Source organism: Bufo gargarizans, chromosome 2 (assembly GCF_014858855.1).
Source record: "Bufo gargarizans isolate SCDJY-AF-19 chromosome 2, ASM1485885v1, whole genome shotgun sequence".
Classification (NCBI taxonomy): domain Eukaryota; kingdom Metazoa; phylum Chordata; class Amphibia; order Anura; family Bufonidae; genus Bufo; species Bufo gargarizans.
In genome coordinates this window covers 536,963,510-536,981,426 of record NC_058081.1, presented here as the reverse complement: position 1 = coordinate 536,981,426, position 17,917 = coordinate 536,963,510, and the positions used below count along the sequence as shown (strand labels likewise).

The following is a 17,917-nucleotide window of genomic DNA, read 5'->3' as shown; positions in this document are numbered from 1 at the left end:
CCACCTTTCATTTTTCAAAGGAGCTCTGCAAAATGAAAGGTGGGATCTGATTGGTTGCTATGGGCAACGACGCAATTTTTCCTTTACACCAGTTTCTGTCAGGAATCCCTTCTTGCGCTTGGAATAGCTGATAACAGGAAGCAATAGCCTGGATTTAGCCTCACAGCAAACTAATAAAAGAGGTTTGGTTTCTTTTCTGTCAGTCTACAGTTATAACCAGGCAATCCTGGTAATGACCCAGTCAAACCCAGCGACACAGTTCTCACTGCTCTCTATTTTGTTACTTTTATTGATGTCGATAAAGATGGTTTAAAAAAAAAAAACTTTCCCGAATAAAGTACGTCAATGAAGCCACCGGAAGTGACGATCCCACTGCTTAAACATGGCCGGCAAGGGAGAACCCACATGGAGAGATACTGAGGAAGGAGAAGATGAAGAGATGGAGGGGACAGAGAGTGAGGAAGAGGATGACGACGACGACGACGACGACGACGACGACATCATGGAGGAAAACGAGGAGGAAGAGAAAGACGAGGGGCCCGAGCGAGTGTATCTGCCGGGCGTGGAGCCCCTGAGAGAGGACGAGGAGCTGGTGATGGACCAGGACGCCTATGTTCTGTATCACCAGGCGCAGACAGGTGGGGGGCTGTGCTGATGTGGGGGGCGAGCTGCCTGCCCGAGGCTCTGCATAACTCCACGTGTTGTCCTTTTCTAGGGTCGCCATGTCTGAGTTTTGATGTCATTCCGGACAATCTGGGAAACGATCGTTCCGATTACCCGCTCACCCTGTTCCTCTGTGCCGGCACTCAGGCTGACAGCGCACAAGCCAACAGGTAGGCGCCAATCAGGATGCTGCTTTCATTGTCCAGAAGCCCTCTCGGTAATGAGAGGTGTGACCTGATTGGTTGCTGTTCACATTAGCTTTAGTGTGTGTGCTGATGGCCAGCACAATGTATAAGTCACTGGGATCTGCCCCACAACAGATCCATGTTATCCTTTATCACTCTGCTGTCCTCTCTTCCCTTGAAGCAGCTTGCTTTATTTGTGGGGGGCGTCCAACCACTGATCAGCTGTTCCCTGCTGGCACTGGAAGAAGCACTTTGGACAGATGTTAATGTGTCCTGGCACTTGCAGAGAACAGCTGATCAGAGTCCGACCCCTACCAGTCAGATATTGATAACCTATCCTGGGGATAGGTCATTAATATTAGGTGCCCGGAAGACCCCTCTATCTGCATCGTCATTTCAGAAAGCTTCTGATGTGCTGAGACCCTCACTGGGGAGAAGCGCTCAGGCCCCCGGCTGTAATGGCGTTCCTCAGTTCAGGTTTCCTGTCCTCTGGATAGGAGGTACCTGAGGCGCTCTGCTCTGGCTCCTACCGTTGCTTGGTTCTCACATGGGAAGGTCCAGGTCTACACCGTAAAGGGACCTATCCCTGGAAGCGTCAGTCTCCTGGGGGAGCCGCTGCCCGAGCCTGCTCTTTCTCCTGCCTTCTCCCAAGCCTCATTGGGGAGCCGCTGTGGCCGTGTTCAGGCGGCTCCTGGTCCATTGCAGCAGGGTGCCCAGCGCCCCGCTTCCAAGATGGTGGCACGCGCTTCTCTGGCGTTCTGTGTGCACACAGTGCTGTGCAGGATCTGGGTTTCCACCAGCATGACGGAACCAGGTGATGCAGGAGGCGCCGACCCCCTGGAGCCCTCGAGGCCCACAAGCCCGGTATTGGCCCTGAGCAGCGGGGAAGCTTGACTCTCTAGTACTGGTGAGATTTATCCTCTCCTAATTTAATTTTGGGTGTTTTTGCTTTATTGTTATAGGTAGCAAAAACACCAAAGAAATCATCCGGAAAGACTAAACCTAAAGAATGTGTAGGATGTAGAGTAGCTTTAGCAGCCTCTTGGAGGTTTAATATATGTCAAGCTTGTATAGATAAGTTAGTTATGGAGGAGTCTCACAGATTATCTAAAAATATTTAGGCCTCGGTACAGTCAGAAGTTAAATCTTCTATTAAAGCACTCGGTCGGAGTTGCCCAAGATCTCCAGAAAGATCTACCTATAATAAGGACTCTGATTCAGATTTTTCTGGGGAGGATGAGGATAGAGAATCCGGCCAGGCCTCATCAGATGATTTCTTCTCTTCAGATGAGGATTCAGGAGGGCTCTCTCTCCGCCAGTAGATACAGAGCCTTTACTTAAAGCCGTTAAAACCACAATGCAATTAGAGGATGTAAAATAACCTAAATCTATTGCTGACTAGGTTTTTGTGGGTCTTGGCCCTAAAAGGCATAGAGTTTTCCACGTTCATAAAAATATAGAAGCCCTCATCAGAAAAGAATGGAAAAATCCTGATCTAAAATTTTTAATTCCTAATTCTGTAAAAATAAAATAACCGTTTGAGTTGTCGGTAGCGGGTATCTGGGACAGGGCCCCCACGGTAGATGCCCCGGTAGCTAAAATAGCCAAAAAATCTGCTCTACCATTTGATGACTAAGGCTGCTTGGGAGATCCGTTAGATAAAAGAAAACAGACGTCTATCTTAGACGTGCTTGGGAGTCTGCTTCAACAATTCTTAGGCTGGCCATTGCCGCCTCTTGGGTCTCCAGGTCCTTAAGGCTATGGTTAGATCAGCTGGAGTCACATATTAAGGGCAAAAGACCTAGAGAGGAATTACTATCTTCTTTCCCTACCTTTTCTAAAGCCGCAGATTTCCTGGCAGACGCCTCTACTGATGTGATCTGTTTTTCTGCCAGAGCAGCTGCCATGTCTAACGCAGCTAGACGGGCTATCTGGCTTAAATCATGGAAGGGGCATCGGGTTCTAAGTCTAGACTTTGCTCTCTTCCATGTGAGGGTTCTAGGATGTTTGGTTCCTTGCTTGAAGACATCCTAGAGAGAGCCTCCGATAAGAAGAGGGGTTTCCCGATTCCTCAGAAAACTTCCTTTTTTTTGTAAATCCCAGGCCAGTTTTAAAAGACAAGGCGTATGCAGGGTGACAGGAGAGACGGGGAGAAATTTCCTAAAATTATTATTATTATTTTTTTTTTTGTTCAATGGACCATAAGACAAACAACAATGATGCCAGATCTCAGGTATAGGGGGGACTGTCTCCTTTTCTTCCAGCCTGGAGGTCCATTTCTCATAACAAATGGATCTTAAGTGTGATAGAATATGGATTCCAGCTGGAATTCCTTTCTCATCCACCAGATTTTTTTTGCCCAGACAGCTTATCCCCAAAATCTGGAAAGAAAAAATTCTTTGGAGTTAGAAGTTTACTCCCTCTTAGACAAAGGGGTAGTTTCTTATGGAGACGATAAAATCAACTGTAAATCTCCTCTTCCAGGCTTGCAAGCTTGGATTTGGAGGATGCATATTACCCTGTTCCAATCCATGCTTCCTCCCAAAAGTTTTTAAAAACAGTCTGGGTCAGGGGAGAGTTACTGCATCTCCAATACAGAGTGCTGCCCTTTGTGGTTTATCAGGCTCCCAGAGTCTTTACCAAAGTAGCGGCCTTTCTAGACTGTCTGGAATTACGCTAGTGCCCTATCTGGATGATTTTCTAATAGTCGCTCAATCAAAAGAGAGACTAGAAAAAAAAAAAAAAAAAAAATCCTCTGCTCCTCTTTGCAAAATCTAGGATGGAAAATAAATCATACCCGATTCCTTGTCAGGTTTGCATTTTCTTAGGTTGGGTTCACACGGGCGTTGCGGGAAAAGGTGCGGATGCGTTGTGGGAACATGCGCGATTTTTCCGCGCGAGTGCAAAACATTGTAATGTGTTTTGCACGCGCGTGAGAAAAATCGGCATGTTTGGTACCCGAACTTCTTCACAGAAGTTCGGGTTTGGGATCGGGGTTGTGTAGATTGTATTATTTTCCCTTATAACATGGTTAAAAGGGAAAATAATAGCATTCTTAATACAAAATGCATAGTACAATAGCGCTGGAGGGGTTAAAAAATAATAATTTAACTCTCCTTAATCCACTTGCTCACGCAGCCGGCATCTCTTCTGTCTTCTTTGCTGTGTACAAGAAAAGGACCTGTGGTGACGTCACTCTGGTCATCACATGGTCCATCACCATGGTAAACCATGTTATAAGGGAAAATAATAATGATTGGGTCTCCATCCCGATCGTCTCCTAGCAACCGTGTGTGAAAATCACACCGCATCTGCACTTGCTTGTGGATGCTTGCGATTTTCACTCAGCCCCATTCACTTCTATGGGGCCTGCGTTGCGTGATAAACGCACAATATAGAGCATGCTGCGATTTTCACGCAACGCATAAGTGATGCGTGAAAATCACAGCTCATGTGCACAGCCCCATAGAAATGAATGGGTCCGGATTCAGTGCGGGTGCAATGCGTTCACCTCCCGCATTGCACCCGAGCTGAAATCTTGCCCGTGTGAACTCAGCCTTAGGAATTCAGCTGGACTTCCTTCTGCAAAGAAGTTTTCTTCCGCTTGCGAGGAAGGAGTCGATCAGGGAGCATGTATGGTCAGTCAGTCCTTTCTTACCAGTGTACTTTCAGGGAAGCAATGGTGGCACTTGGGCAGGTGACATCAGCAATTCCAGCAGTGCCTTATGCACAGATCCACTCCAGAGAGCTTCAGGCAAACATTTTAAAATCATGGGACGGGGATCCCCTTATTCCTTGGATCAGAGTTTCCACCTTTCTTTAAAGACAATACTCTCTCCCTATTGTGGTGGACAATTCCAGAGAATCTATCTGCAGGGGTTCCATGGACATTTGTAAACTCAACTATAATTACCACAGACGCCAGCCCTTGGGATTGGGGGGGGGCTCACTCCCAGAACAGTTGCTGGCAGAGGAGATGGGACTTGAACACGAGGAAAGCATCCTCCAATTTCAAGGAGTTAAAGGCAGTAGAGATGGCACTGAAGCTGGCTATACCAGAGGTAAAACACAGGATGATTGTCTTCTATTCCAACAATTCTACAGCAGTGGCCTACATAAACCCTGTCAAGGTGGAACGAGAGTCCCTCTTCTTTTACTTCTATGCCAGAAAATCTTTTATATAGCAGAGGAGAGAAGGCTTTTTCTGTCAGCAGTGAATCTTAAGGAGAATGTCATAGCAGACTTCCTAAGTCGAGTCTCCTTAAAACAAGGAGAATGGTGTCTAAACAAAGAACTTTTTTTGCAAATAGTCCAGAGGTACGGTCTTCTCACAGTAGACCTTTTGCCTCAAGAGGCAACAGAAAAGTAGAGGTTATTCTCCCTCAACCATTTGGACAGCCCGTTAGCAATAGACGGGTTAACACAGGACTGGAGCCAGGAGGTATGCATTCCCTCCATTTTGCCTTATTCCCCAGGTATTGAAGAAAATAGAAAAAGAGGGGGGGGGGGGGGGCTCAGTTATCCTGATGGCTCCAATGTGGCCAAAGAGGTCCTGGTACTCCGGTCTGCTACGGATGGCAGTAGAGCCTCAAGGGAACCCTTTCGTTGAAGGAGGATCTTCTTTACTTGGGTCCACTAGTCCATTCCAGCCCAGAAATTCTCAATCTCTCGGTGTGGATTTTGTAAGGGAAGTTTGGTCTAGAAGGGGATTATCCACCAAAGTAGTCTCCACTATGCTGAAGAGTAGGAAGGTGGTTACCTCAAGAAAATATAACAAAATTTGGAATGTTTTTTCAGCCTTCTTAGGACATGGCCCAGACTCCTGTAAGTCTCCAGAAATACCAAAGATCCTAGAGTTTTTGCAAGCAGGGCTAGATGGAAATCTTAAAGCATCTACATTAAAAGTCCAGGTCGCTGCTTTGAGTTATTTCTTTGATTCCAGATTAGCAGATCATCTATGGATTAAAGATTCTTGTCGGCAGCATCAAGAATGCACCCTTCTTTAAGACCCTCATCTCCCCCCTGGGATTTAAATACTGTCCTTTCGGCCCGATCGCAAAAGCCATTGAACCATTGTGAGATTTCTATTAAAATGTTTACTTTCAAAATGGCCTTCCTTTTAGCTATAACATCTGCTAGACGGGTTTTAGAAATTCAGGCTTTCTCTGCTTTCCCTCCCTATACTACCATTTTAGAAGACAAGGTGATTATTAGACCACTTTCATTCTTTCAGCCTAAGGTGGTCTCAGATTTTCATAGAAGTCAGGATGTGATTTTACCCTCCTTCTGTCCAAATCCAACCAACATGTTAGAAGAAAGATTCCATTGCCTGGATGTCAGAAGGTGTTTAGTATTTTACCTAATCGCCACATAATCTTGGAAAACGGATGAGAATCTCCTTATTCAGTTTTTGGGTAAAGCTAGAGGGCGCAAAGTATCTACTAGTGTTATTGCTACATGGGTAAAGAATTCTATTCTATTCATTCCACCAAATCTGTGGCTCTCCCCATAACTTTATTATTTTTATTTTTTTAGACATTACAGACTGAATCTTGACTTAGATGCAGCCTTTGGGAGAAAAGTGCTACCAGCTGTAGCCTCTTCTACTACATGCCCTCCCTAATTTCCTTATTTTATAGTTTATTCTCTGGGTGAGGAGAAAACAATAATTACTCTTACCGGTAATTGTTTTTTTTCTTGAAACCTCCGGAGGTCTGTTTATTAGAATCTCTTAACTGAGGTGTGAACCATTTTATCTTTCCTGTCCTGAATGGGAGGTCCTAGTCGCATGGGTGCCATCATGGGTTTTTAAGAAAAACAATTATTGTTTTCTCAGCAATGCGGGCACATATGAAAATGGGACCAACACAGATGCCTTCAGCTGCCAAGCGCACATGTAACAGGTCAGCCAGTGTCATGGATACAAATCTGGTGACAGATGCCCTTTAAACTGCCCATTCACATTCAGTTAATGTTAATGGCGGCCCCCAGACTGACCCATGAAAAACCATATGTCCATGGGATGTTGGTCCTATAATTGTGAGAATAAGGGCTCATTCTGACTGCTGTAAGCTGTCCGCAAAAGAAAACAGAGCTGCATTTTTGCAGACAGCGAACGGCCGTCTGAATGAGCCCTAAGAGTGACCACTGGAAGGCCTGGTGTTAAATACCTGGCGGTGATGGATGGATGTGCTTTCTCTGTGTTTATTCAGGATTCTAGTGATGAAGATGCACAATTTACATCGAACCAGCAAGGAGAAGACTACTGAATCCGATTCTGAAAGTAGTGAAAGTGAGGATGAAGACGAAGACGAGAAGAAGCCACAGTTAGAGCTGGCTATGGTTCCACACTATGGGGGAATCAACAGAATTCAGGTACATACAGTAGTCATATAGTCTATTGTAAAGTTGTGACAGATGAAGCCCAACATCCGTCTGGAAACTGTCTTGTCCTGAATGTTCAGTAGGGCACATGGAGGTCCTTTCCTCGTGTTAGTCAGAGGAGTGTTCCTGGAAGGACCTTTGCTGATCTCAATGTAGGTCATATTCTTGTCTGTATTTGTGGATGATATAAGACCTTTCTATTGATGGGAGTGAGAAAAATACAAAATGCCCACGGATGGATCTGTGGGGGATATAAAGCAGTGTGTGCACCCCCCCCCTCCCCAACTAGATTAAGCAGGAGATAGTGTAAGTGATGCCAAGTCTGGTTATATAATTTGTATCCTCATACTCATTGGCTTTCTGACATTGTGCTCCCACAAACCAGCAGTGATATGCATTGAGAGGACTCCTGAGCGCACACATAATGGAGAGGAGTCCTCTCAGTACATTTTACTGCTGGTTTGTGGGAGCACAGCGTCAGACTGTGAGTACCTAGTGTGGGGCGTATTTTCAGAGCTGACTGATTCCCTTTTAAAGAAATTATAGTATTCCCTCCCCCGTATAGTCTAAAAGTGGATGCGTGGTCCATTCTAAAAATGCCCCTTTGCATTCCACATTCATAGGCATCTTTATGCAATTTTAGATCAAATTTAAAATAGAAATTCATGTTTGTAAGTCTGACCCAAGCAGAACCTGAGACATAAATAACATCCATGCGCATATCATTGCATTACCAAAACCAACTAGACCAAAGATCTTTGATACAAATGCAGGTAATCATTTGACTCCTGAAGTTGACAAATGTCCTGATTTTGCTTGCGGTGTTTATCAAATCTGGAACTGCTCATCTTCTTACTTGCGTAGTTGAAATTCTGTCCCCTAAATGTGAGCACATCCCCTGCCTCATTGGGGAAAGGTTATAACGTGTGAAGAAAACATCCTGCAATCCCCCTCCGTGGGGTCCTGGAAACTGTTCTGGGGGAGAGATGGCTGTAACATGAAGCAGACAGTGTGAGGGTTAATCTCTGGCTGGGTTTCTGGGCGGTGGAGCTTAAAGGGACACTGACGGGCCCAATAAGCATATTTAGGTATGTAACAGTACAGGTCTTATCAAGTGTGTTAAAATCATCTAAGTACCCCCCCTGTCCACCTTATAAATACCGAAAACTAAAGTTTTATAACCTGCTTGTCTCGTCTCCAATCTGCCCAAGGGGCGGCGTTTCATCTCAAAATGCGCCCAGCCAGCCGCTCCCAACTGCCGTTCTGAAGCCCCGCCCAGCTCATCAATATTCACTTCGCTGGGCGGCGGCTACAACTCTCCTACTCAAGATCCTGCGCATGCCCAATTGAATCCTCTGGGCACGTCCTCCGTCTAATCTTCAGCGCATGCACCCGGCCGGGGTCACATCGCGCCTGTGTACAGACAGTCTGCCTCTTAGAGGCCGCTGCAGCCTCTGCTTTATGCGCATGCGCCGGGCACTTGAGTCGGGGAAAGTTGTAGCCACCGCCCAGCGAAGTGAATATTGATGAGCTGGGCGGGGCTTCAGAACGGCAGTTGGGATCGGCTGGCTGGGCGCATTTTGAGATGAAACTCCGCCCCTTGGGCAGATTGGAGACAAGCAGGTTATGAAACTTTCGTTTTCGGTATTTATAAGGTGGACGGGGGGATACTTAGATGATTTTAACACACTTGATAAGACCTGTACTGAGATAGAGAGAGAGAGATATATATATATATATATATATATATATATATATATATATATATAATCTCTCTATCTATTATTATATATATATATCTCTCTATCTATTATTATATATATATTTTTTATTTTATTTTTTTCTAAATATCCTTATTGGGCCTGTCAGTGTCCCTTTAGTCTGTGTCCTACTGCGGATAGGACACATCATGTGGGGGACATGGATGAGATAGCCATTGTAGCCAAATTAGGACCAAGGAGGAGATAACAGGAAGGAATCTCTGCACTTTGGACGAGAACTAATTGTCCTATTGCCATAGGAATGTGTCTGATGTAGTTGTAGCGCCCCATCATCACAAATGAAGGGCATTGCAGCTGAAGAACCGAATAAGAGATGTTTCTGCCTTTACAGCAAATATTACATTCTCATGTGTTGCAGTATGGCATAGTCCTAGGACTAGTTGTGACGTTAATACTTCTCAGGTCTCTACGCTCATGGACACGCCAGTCGCTGCAGTTTGGTCAGAAAAAGGTCAAGTAGAAATCTATGATCTCCAGAAGCAGCTGGCGGCAGTGTCGGACTCCCAGACATTAGCCGCATTTCTGAAAGAGGATCAAGCAAAAATCAAACCGATTTTCTCTTTTTCTGGTCACATGACTGAAGGATTTGCCATGAGCTGGTCTCCAAAGATGGCAGGTAGGAGATGGTTACTGACAGGGAATCTGTGGCCATGTCTGTTTTACTAACTGTATTCTCCTCAAAATAACCATTCTGGAGCAGCTTTTCTAAAATCTGCTTTATGTTCCACTGTTATTCCTCCTGGAAATTAACAACTGATACCAGTTTGGAATGCGTTACTACACTGTCCAAGGATGGATTCGCATGTCCATGTGCCAGACATATGTCCTTATTACTCATGTCATGGCCTGGCCACAGGTATAACTGACCTGAACTCACATCATCTTAAGGATCTGCGATGCTGAGAGTTTGGGTCAGTTAAACCTAAGTTTGGGCTGTGACCAATTATTGCAGACATATAATGTGTCAAGCCCGCAGATGTGTGGATCCAGCCGACTTTGAAGGTAACGCCCAGTTATAAACGTACGGGGGGAATAACCATTTGTAAGACATGATGATGTCCATATGAAGAGCCGAACAAAAGTAATGTAATTTAGTAATTGCAACATTTGCGTGATTTTTAGTCAGGCTACTTTCACACTTGCGTTGTTGTTGTTTTCTGGAATTCAGATCTGGCAAGAGTATCTCGCTACTGGAAACAAATGTTTGTTTAGCCCCCATGCATTCTGAATGGAAAGAGATCTGGTCAGGATGTCTTCCATTCCATCAGCATTCTGTTTTGTGACCGCACACGCGACCGCTGCAAGCTGTGGTTTTGTGTCCGGTCTTAATAACAGATCCATTCCGTTAGGATGTGGTTGTGTGAAACAAACAAATAAAAACACCCATCACTAAATCAATGGCTGACGGATCCATTTTTATTAGGGTCCGAAAAAAACTGATCCGTCACCATTGACCTACATTGTTTCCAGTGACGGATCAGTTTTTTTCGGACCCTAATAAAAATGGATCCGTCAGCCATTGATTTAGTGATGGGTGTTTTTATTTGTTTGTTTCACACAACCACATCCTAACGGAATGGATCCGTTTAATTCCGGTATTGAGATCCGCTGCTGTATCTCAATACCAGAATTAACAATGCAAGTGTGGAAGTAGCCTTGGCTTTTAAAGGGGTATTCCAGGTAGATCATTAATATCAGATCAGTGGGAGTCCTACTCTATCTCCCCCACCGATCAGTACAAGCGCTGCTTTCTCTTTAGTGTCCTCCTGCACACCATTTACATTGTCGTGCAGGGTATTTGCACCTCCCTCTCCCATTCAGTTGAATGGGATGAAAAGCAGTAATTGCCCTGCACTACTGCTAAAATGTAGACCAGGTTAACAATGAAGGGGACACGGCTGATTGGAAGGGGTGCCGGGAGTCAATGCTCTAACTGTGTCTGCTACTTTATATAGAAAATGATTCCTTAGACTGCTACCTATATTATAAACTGTCTCTCTGTGCAGGCCAATTGGTTACTGGGGACTGTAACAAGAACATTCATTTGTGGAATCCTAAAGAAGGAGGGTCATGGCATGTTGACCAAAGGCCTTTCACTGGTCACACGAAGTCTGTGGAGGATCTACAGTGGTCGCCAACTGAAGCTACGGTATAGAGAAATTTGCAGATCTGTAATCTATTAGTATCATTGGTAGACTTCATTGACAACTAGGATAATCTCAACAAGCAATGAGCATACTGGAACATGTAAGAACACTGTAGTTAGAGCATTACATTAAGGCTCCAGTCACACATCCGCAATTTCGTTCCGCATTTTGCGGAACAGAATTGCGGACCTATTCATTCCTATGGGGCAGCACGATGTGCTGCCCGGACAGGGAATTGCGGATCCGCACTTCCGGGTACGCCAAAAAATAGAACATGTCCTAATCTTGTCCGCAATTGCGGACAAGAACAGGCATATTCCATTAGTGCCGGCAAAATGCGGAACGCACATTGCCGCTTTCCGTGTTTTGCGGCTCCGTGGAGCCGCAAAACAATTGCGGACGTGTAAATGGGGCCTAAAGGGGTTGTCTGAGTTAATCTAACAGATACCTAATGCCAATCGCTGCCTTAAAGGGAACCTGTCACGTTGAACAGTGTTTGAGCTACAGGCATGATATAGAGCAGGAAGAGCTGAGCAGATTGATGTAGTTATATGGGATAAGATTCAGCAATATTTGTAATTCTTACATTGAAAGGGGATCAACAGTTTTCCCCACTTTAGGCCTCATGCACACGACCATTGCTGGCCTGTGCTGCGGACCACAAATTGTGATCCAAAATGCACGGGCACCGACCATGTGGCCACCGTATGCAGACCCATTCACTTGAACGGGATCCGCATCTGATGGTCCGCACGGACAGAAAACTCACGGAAGTGCTCCCGTGGGGTTCTGTGACTCCATTCCACACCACACCTCCCAGATTGCAGACCCATTCAAGTGAATGGGTCCACATCTTTGATGCTGTGCACAAATGGCTGTGTGCATGAGGCATTATCGTTACAGGGATGAATACAAATTGTGCCAAGACATGCATCCCAATGAATGCAGCCCACTTGTGGAAAAAGTGTAACCTAAGAAATAGAGTAGTGTTGAGCGAAGTGAGCTTCAGAAGATTCATCCGAAGTCGCTTCGTTCAAAACTTCGGAATAATACTGTAGAGATTTGTCTCCGTACAGTATTAGAATGCGTATGACTTCGTTGAATAACTTTGGTAATTGATTTTTAAAATGGAAAACTTTATCTACCATATTTTCCGGCATATAAGACAACCCCCAACTTTTCCAGTTAAAATATAGGGATTGGGCTATACTCGACGTATAAGACTATGCAACTAGGGTGGCTCCGGCACAATCCGACTTCAAGTAAGCCAGTTCCCCTCTCACAATCCATAAAACCCCTGACAATTGTGCCCGGCTCCCTTAGTAAACATACCCACAATGCCACGGGGGATGAAGACCCAGGGCAGGGTGGACTTTTACTTTGATGATGGCACGGACCCAGCGCCGCCTGCCTCAGCCGCCAGAGACCCATTTTCACCGCTCACTGCGGCCCCAGCACCCTCCACTCCAGGGCAGCGTGAAGACCACACGAGCGCAAACTACCTGCGCCACTCGCCCGTTTGTCCAGCTCATACTTCAGGAGGTTCGGTCAGAGCGGGTCCGGCCAGAGTCTTCACAGCAGGGACATGTGGTAGCGCAGAATGGAGAATTCGCTGCAACCAATAGAGGGCGCTGTTTATAACTCATGAACAGCACCCTCTATTGGTTGCATAGTCTTATAGCAAGACTATTTGCTGTTGTGAGATCATGAACTCCGATCCGATAGTATATTCTAACCCTGAGGCGTTCCCATGGTGATGGGGACGCCTCAGGGTTAGAATATACCATCAGATCTAAGTTTTCACGATTTCACAACAGCGAATAGTGTTGTCATAATCTCCAGTCCGGCTCGGAAGTAAGTACCGTGAGTTTCAGCACGCCGTATACCGGCTTATAAGATTACCCCCGAATTTTGAGAAGATTTTCATGTGTTAAAGTCGTCTTATACGCCGGAAAATACGGTAGTTCTTAACTGTGAGCAGAGTTTGGTTTGAAAAATGTTTTCCACTTCAAAAATCCATTACCGAAGTTATTCATCAATAGCTAACTTCGGCTCATCAGAGCCCATACATTCTAATACTGTATGGAGAGGGATCTCTGTACAGTATTATTCCAAGGTTTTGAACGAAGCGACTACGGATGAAGCATCCAAAGCTCCCTTTGCTCAACTCTAAAAATAGAGCTACACATGTCACTGTAAAGTGGACGGTACATGGCACCAGGGCTGTGGAGTCGGAGCATTTATCTACCGACTCCACAGCCCTGCATGGTACAATGTCTCATGCCATGTCCTTTGTCTAGAAGACTTCTGATTTGAACGAGAGAAAAATAAAAACCTATTTTTCCAGCTTGTAAATCACGTTTTATATTGAGCTTTTCTTGACACTAGACTCTTCCCTGTGCAGTTTGGCACCCTCACATGCCTATTAAGGACTGATTCAAGGGGTTTTCAGGACTTAAAGGGGTATTCCTATCTTGGACAATGGGGACATATGCCCTCATTTTCTCAGATGGAATATCTCTTTAACGTTGGCCAAGCTTTCACTCGTAGTCTGTGGAGCTGAGCCACATGCACATGATACTGCCATGGAGGGGCCCCTGTTGCACAGTGGTGACCTATCCTAAGGAAGTGTTTTCACAGCTCGGACAATAACCTGTCAGAAGGTTTGATTGACAAAAGTGGTATATCAAAAGACTAAATTCTCACAGACTACCACCATCTAAAACATAGCCTTTAATCTCTTATACGTAAAAAAAAAAAAAAAAAAAAAAAATAGAGATATAGATAGATATATATTCTATCCCAACAAAAAAACCAGAGAAAAAAAGGAAGTAGACCAGCATAGATGTTGACTAATAAATATCTGGGGTACTTTCCCTAGGTCTCACCCTATACTTAATGCCCTGCCTACAAACTGAATGGCCGCCCCGTTACAGGAACCTAGGGTGGCCCTGATGAGGGGATGAAAAACCAACTAATATAAGTTGGTGTTAAAAAAAAAAAAAAAAAAATGGCTAATAAATCTAGAGATTATTGAAAGTGCCAATATACCAAAATCCTATACCTCAAGAAAGAAAAAAAATAGTATATAAGAGAAAAATGTGGATTTGAAAATATTAATTATCAACTCCTTTATATAGAAAGCAAGGTCAGTCATAAATGTGTTTGTATAACAAATTGATGAGAAATCTCAAAGATAGTATCCCTGGCCCAACGCGTTTCGCCCATTCAATACAGGGGCTCATCCGGGGACCTAATCACCTTTACAAGAAGTCTTAAACAAAAATGCATGACAGCCAGGATAAATGAAATAATTCAACTAAAGTTATTCAGATGAACAAGCAATCGGCGGGAATATATATATATATAACACAGAAAAAACTGCGGCACTCCTTAAAGTAGAAAAATGTGCAATTTATTCACACATGTCAGCAGAGACAACGTTTCGGTTCTCTCTCAGAACCTTTTTAAGGTTCTGAGAGAGAACCGAAACGTTGTCTCTGCTGACATGTGTGAATAAATTGCACATTTTTCTACTTTAAGGAGTGCCGCAGTTTTTTCTGTGTTATATTGCTGGTCCTGGATCGAGGGATCACTGCGGGCACCGCTACAGCTTCAGCTGCATACTAAGGAGTGCTGCCTGACCTTTTGATATGGAGATATCTATCTATCTATCTCTATCTCTATCTCTATCTCTATCTCTATCTCTATCTCTATCTCTATCTCTATCTCTATCTCTATCTCTATCTCTATCTCTATCTCTATCTCTATCTCTATCTCTATCTCTATCTCTATCTCTATCTCTATCTCTATCTCTATCTCTATCTCTATCTCTATCTCTATCTCTATCTCTATCTCTATCTCTATCTCTATCTCTATCTCTATCTCTATCTCTATCTCTATCTCTATCTCTATCTCTATCTCTATCTCTATCTCTATCTCTATCTCTATCTCTATCTCTATCTCTATCTCTATCTCTATCTCTATCTCTATCTCTATCTCTATCTCTATCTCTATCTCTATCTCTATCTCTATCTCTATCTCTATCTCTATCTCTATCTCTATCTCTATCTCTATCTCTATCTCTATCTCTATCTCTATCTCTATCTCTATCTCTATCTCTATCTCTATCTCTATCTCTATCTCTATCTCTATCTCTATCTCTATCTGAAATCAAAATCACATTTTGTCTTTGTCAATATATTTAACCTTTTCCTAATCTGTACCTAGAAGGAATATGAGACCATATTGTAGGTGACTAATGATAATGTATTTAACAGGTTTTTGCTTCCTGCTCAGTTGATGCTTCAATTCGTATTTGGGATATCCGAGCAGCTCCTAACAAAGCGTGCATGCTGACGGCGAGCCAGGCCCATGAAAGTGACGTCAATGTAATCAGCTGGAACCATCATGAACCTTTTATCGTCAGTGGCGGAGATGATGGTGTCCTCAAGATTTGGGACCTGCGCCAGTTTCAGGTGAGTGCTGTGCACTGCCGACTAGTTCCTGTAAGGTGACGTGCACCTATGAGCTTAACCTGTTCTTTTCTGCTCCTGTGTGGAATCCAGTGCACAGTGTAGCAGATGGTAACAAGACAACCGATCAAAGAGAATTTGATTTTGGAAGTAGGGTTTCAGCACACTGCTACTTTTGCTTTAAGGAGTTGGGCAATTTCTAAGAATATTTTTCAACAGCCCCTAATCAATTTTTTTTTTGTGTAGTTATACGTCACATCATAACTGACCCCCGTGGTCCTCAAGTATCGTGTGTCACTTGGCGGAGACCCACAGAGGGAGTTAGAAGTATGTGTAGTGAGGCAGCTCAGGTAAATGCTTGAATTCTCAAGTATCTGTTTCTTCTCTCCACAGAAAGGAGCAAGTGTGGCCCGGTTTAAGCAGCACACTGCCCCGATCACCTCTGTTGAGTGGCATCCTACAGACAGCGGGGTATTTGCAGCTTCTGGAGCTGATGATCAAATAACGCAATGGGATCTTGCAGTGGAGAGAGATCAGGATCAGGAGGGTGAAACAGAAGATCCTACGTTGCAGGCTATTCCACCACAGCTGCTGTTTGTTCACCAAGGAGAAAAGGACATTAAGGAGTTACACTGGCATCCACAGTGCCCAGGAGTAGTCATTAGCACAGCTTTGTCTGGATTTAATGTATTTCGTACCATCAGTGTGTGAGGCCATTCGCCACCCACTGCTCCGGACAATTTGTCGCTTTTCTGTCAATAACAGTACTAACCAATGGTGCAAATGCCATGACTGCCATGTACAACTGTTCCCTCATCTGAGGTTTTATTTAAAATGAGCAAACGGGTGTCATCTTTTTCTATAGTCTTTAAAAAAAAAAAAAATCTTTCTATATATATTTTTTTTTTATAATCCTCAAAAGCTGTGTGACTTGTCTTGCTTTGCTCCTGCAAACGCTGCATTTTACGTTAACATCTTACTGCTCAGCACCATACTATTACTTCACTGCAAATGGGTAGTTAATACTCAGTAATACTATGGCAGTGTAGTGGCAGGGGCCTAGGATCTATGCCCATGCCATCATGTGTGGGATGCGAGCTGTGTTACTCTGCAGGCATCCTGCTTTAACCCCCTAAGGCCCTCCGCCGTATATGTACGGTGGAAGTCCGGTCCCCAAACATGGTGCCTGCTTGCACGTGCAGCAGGTAGCCGCTGGGTTTCTGCTATTTTAAATAGCAGAGACCCATGTCACATGTATGCGATCAGCCATAAGGCTGATCGCATACATTTTACCCTTCAAATGACGTGGTCAAATGTCACCACAACATTTTTGCAGTCCGGAAATGGAAGTTGCGCGCTTCCGCTCTGGTAACAGCGTTCCCAGAATGATCGGGGGGAACCTGTTATATCGCTGAAATGGCCCGGAGCCTCAAGCAGGCTTTGGAGTCTATTTCAGGAATATACCAATACAGGCCACTAGGTGGCAGCATTGTATTGTTATATTGCAAATTAAGTGTTTAATGATGGCTATATAGCCATCAATGGGCAATCTAATGATTGCCAGTTATTGTCACCCAAGGTGACTTAGAAAAAAAGGTTAAAAATAGTTTTTAGAAATATAAAAACAAAACATAAGTTCAAATTACCCCTTTCCTTAAAATGAAAAAATAAAATAATAAATAAAGGGCATCGCCGTGTGCAAAAATTTAAATATAACAATATAAATGGCATAACGGGGGGGGGAAAAATAAGGGCCAATTTGCCATATTTTTAAAAAAAATTTAATGCAAAGTGATCAAAACATCACACACACTTCAAATTGGTATCACTGAAAAGAACAGATCGTCCTGCAAAAAATGAGCCCTTACCCAGTCCCATACACATCTATAAAAAAGTTATAGGGGTCAGAATATGGTTATATAAAAAAAAATAATTCCCTCAAAGGTTTACATATTTTTTTCAGTATAAAAAAAATTATACAAGTGTGATATTGTTGTAACCGTACTGACCTGGAGAATGAAGATAACAGGTCAATTTTACTGTATAGTGTACAGTGTAATAAAAACCTTTTATCAGAATTGTCTTTTCCCAATTCTACCCCATTTGGAATTTTTTCCTGCTTCCTAGTACATGGTATGCAACCGTAAATGGTGCTATTAGAAAGTACAACTTGTCCCGCAAAAAATAAGCCCTCATAAGGCTATGTGAATGGAAAAATAAAAGTTAGGACTATGGGAAGGCGGGGAGTGAAAAACGAAAATGCAAAAAAGGAAAATCTCAGA

General features: G+C 43.8%; 1 protein-coding gene across 1 annotated transcript; it reads left to right on the top strand.

The window, feature by feature from the left end:
* Positions 1–376: 376 nt before the first annotated feature.
* GRWD1 (glutamate rich WD repeat containing 1) lies at positions 377–17,184 on the top strand. The gene is made up of 7 exons (XM_044278069.1): positions 377–638; positions 716–833; positions 7,061–7,223; positions 9,416–9,629; positions 11,020–11,162; positions 15,441–15,638; positions 16,029–17,184. Exons 1-7 carry the CDS (start codon positions 383–385, stop codon positions 16,344–16,346), a joined length of 1,410 nt encoding a protein of 469 aa, XP_044134004.1. The 5' UTR covers positions 377–382; the 3' UTR covers positions 16,347–17,184.
* Positions 17,185–17,917: the final 733 nt, after the last annotated feature.

Coding starts and splice junctions, on each gene's coding strand:
- GRWD1 (XM_044278069.1), top strand. CDS start 383: ATGGCCGGCAAGGGAGAACCCACATGGAGAGATACTGAGGAAGGAGAA. Junction 9,630..11,019: donor CTGGTCTCCAAAGATGGCAG/GTAGGAGATGGT, acceptor CTCTCTGTGCAG/GCCAATTGGTTACTGGGGAC. Junction 15,639..16,028: donor GGGACCTGCGCCAGTTTCAG/GTGAGTGCTGTG, acceptor TTCTCTCCACAG/AAAGGAGCAAGTGTGGCCCG.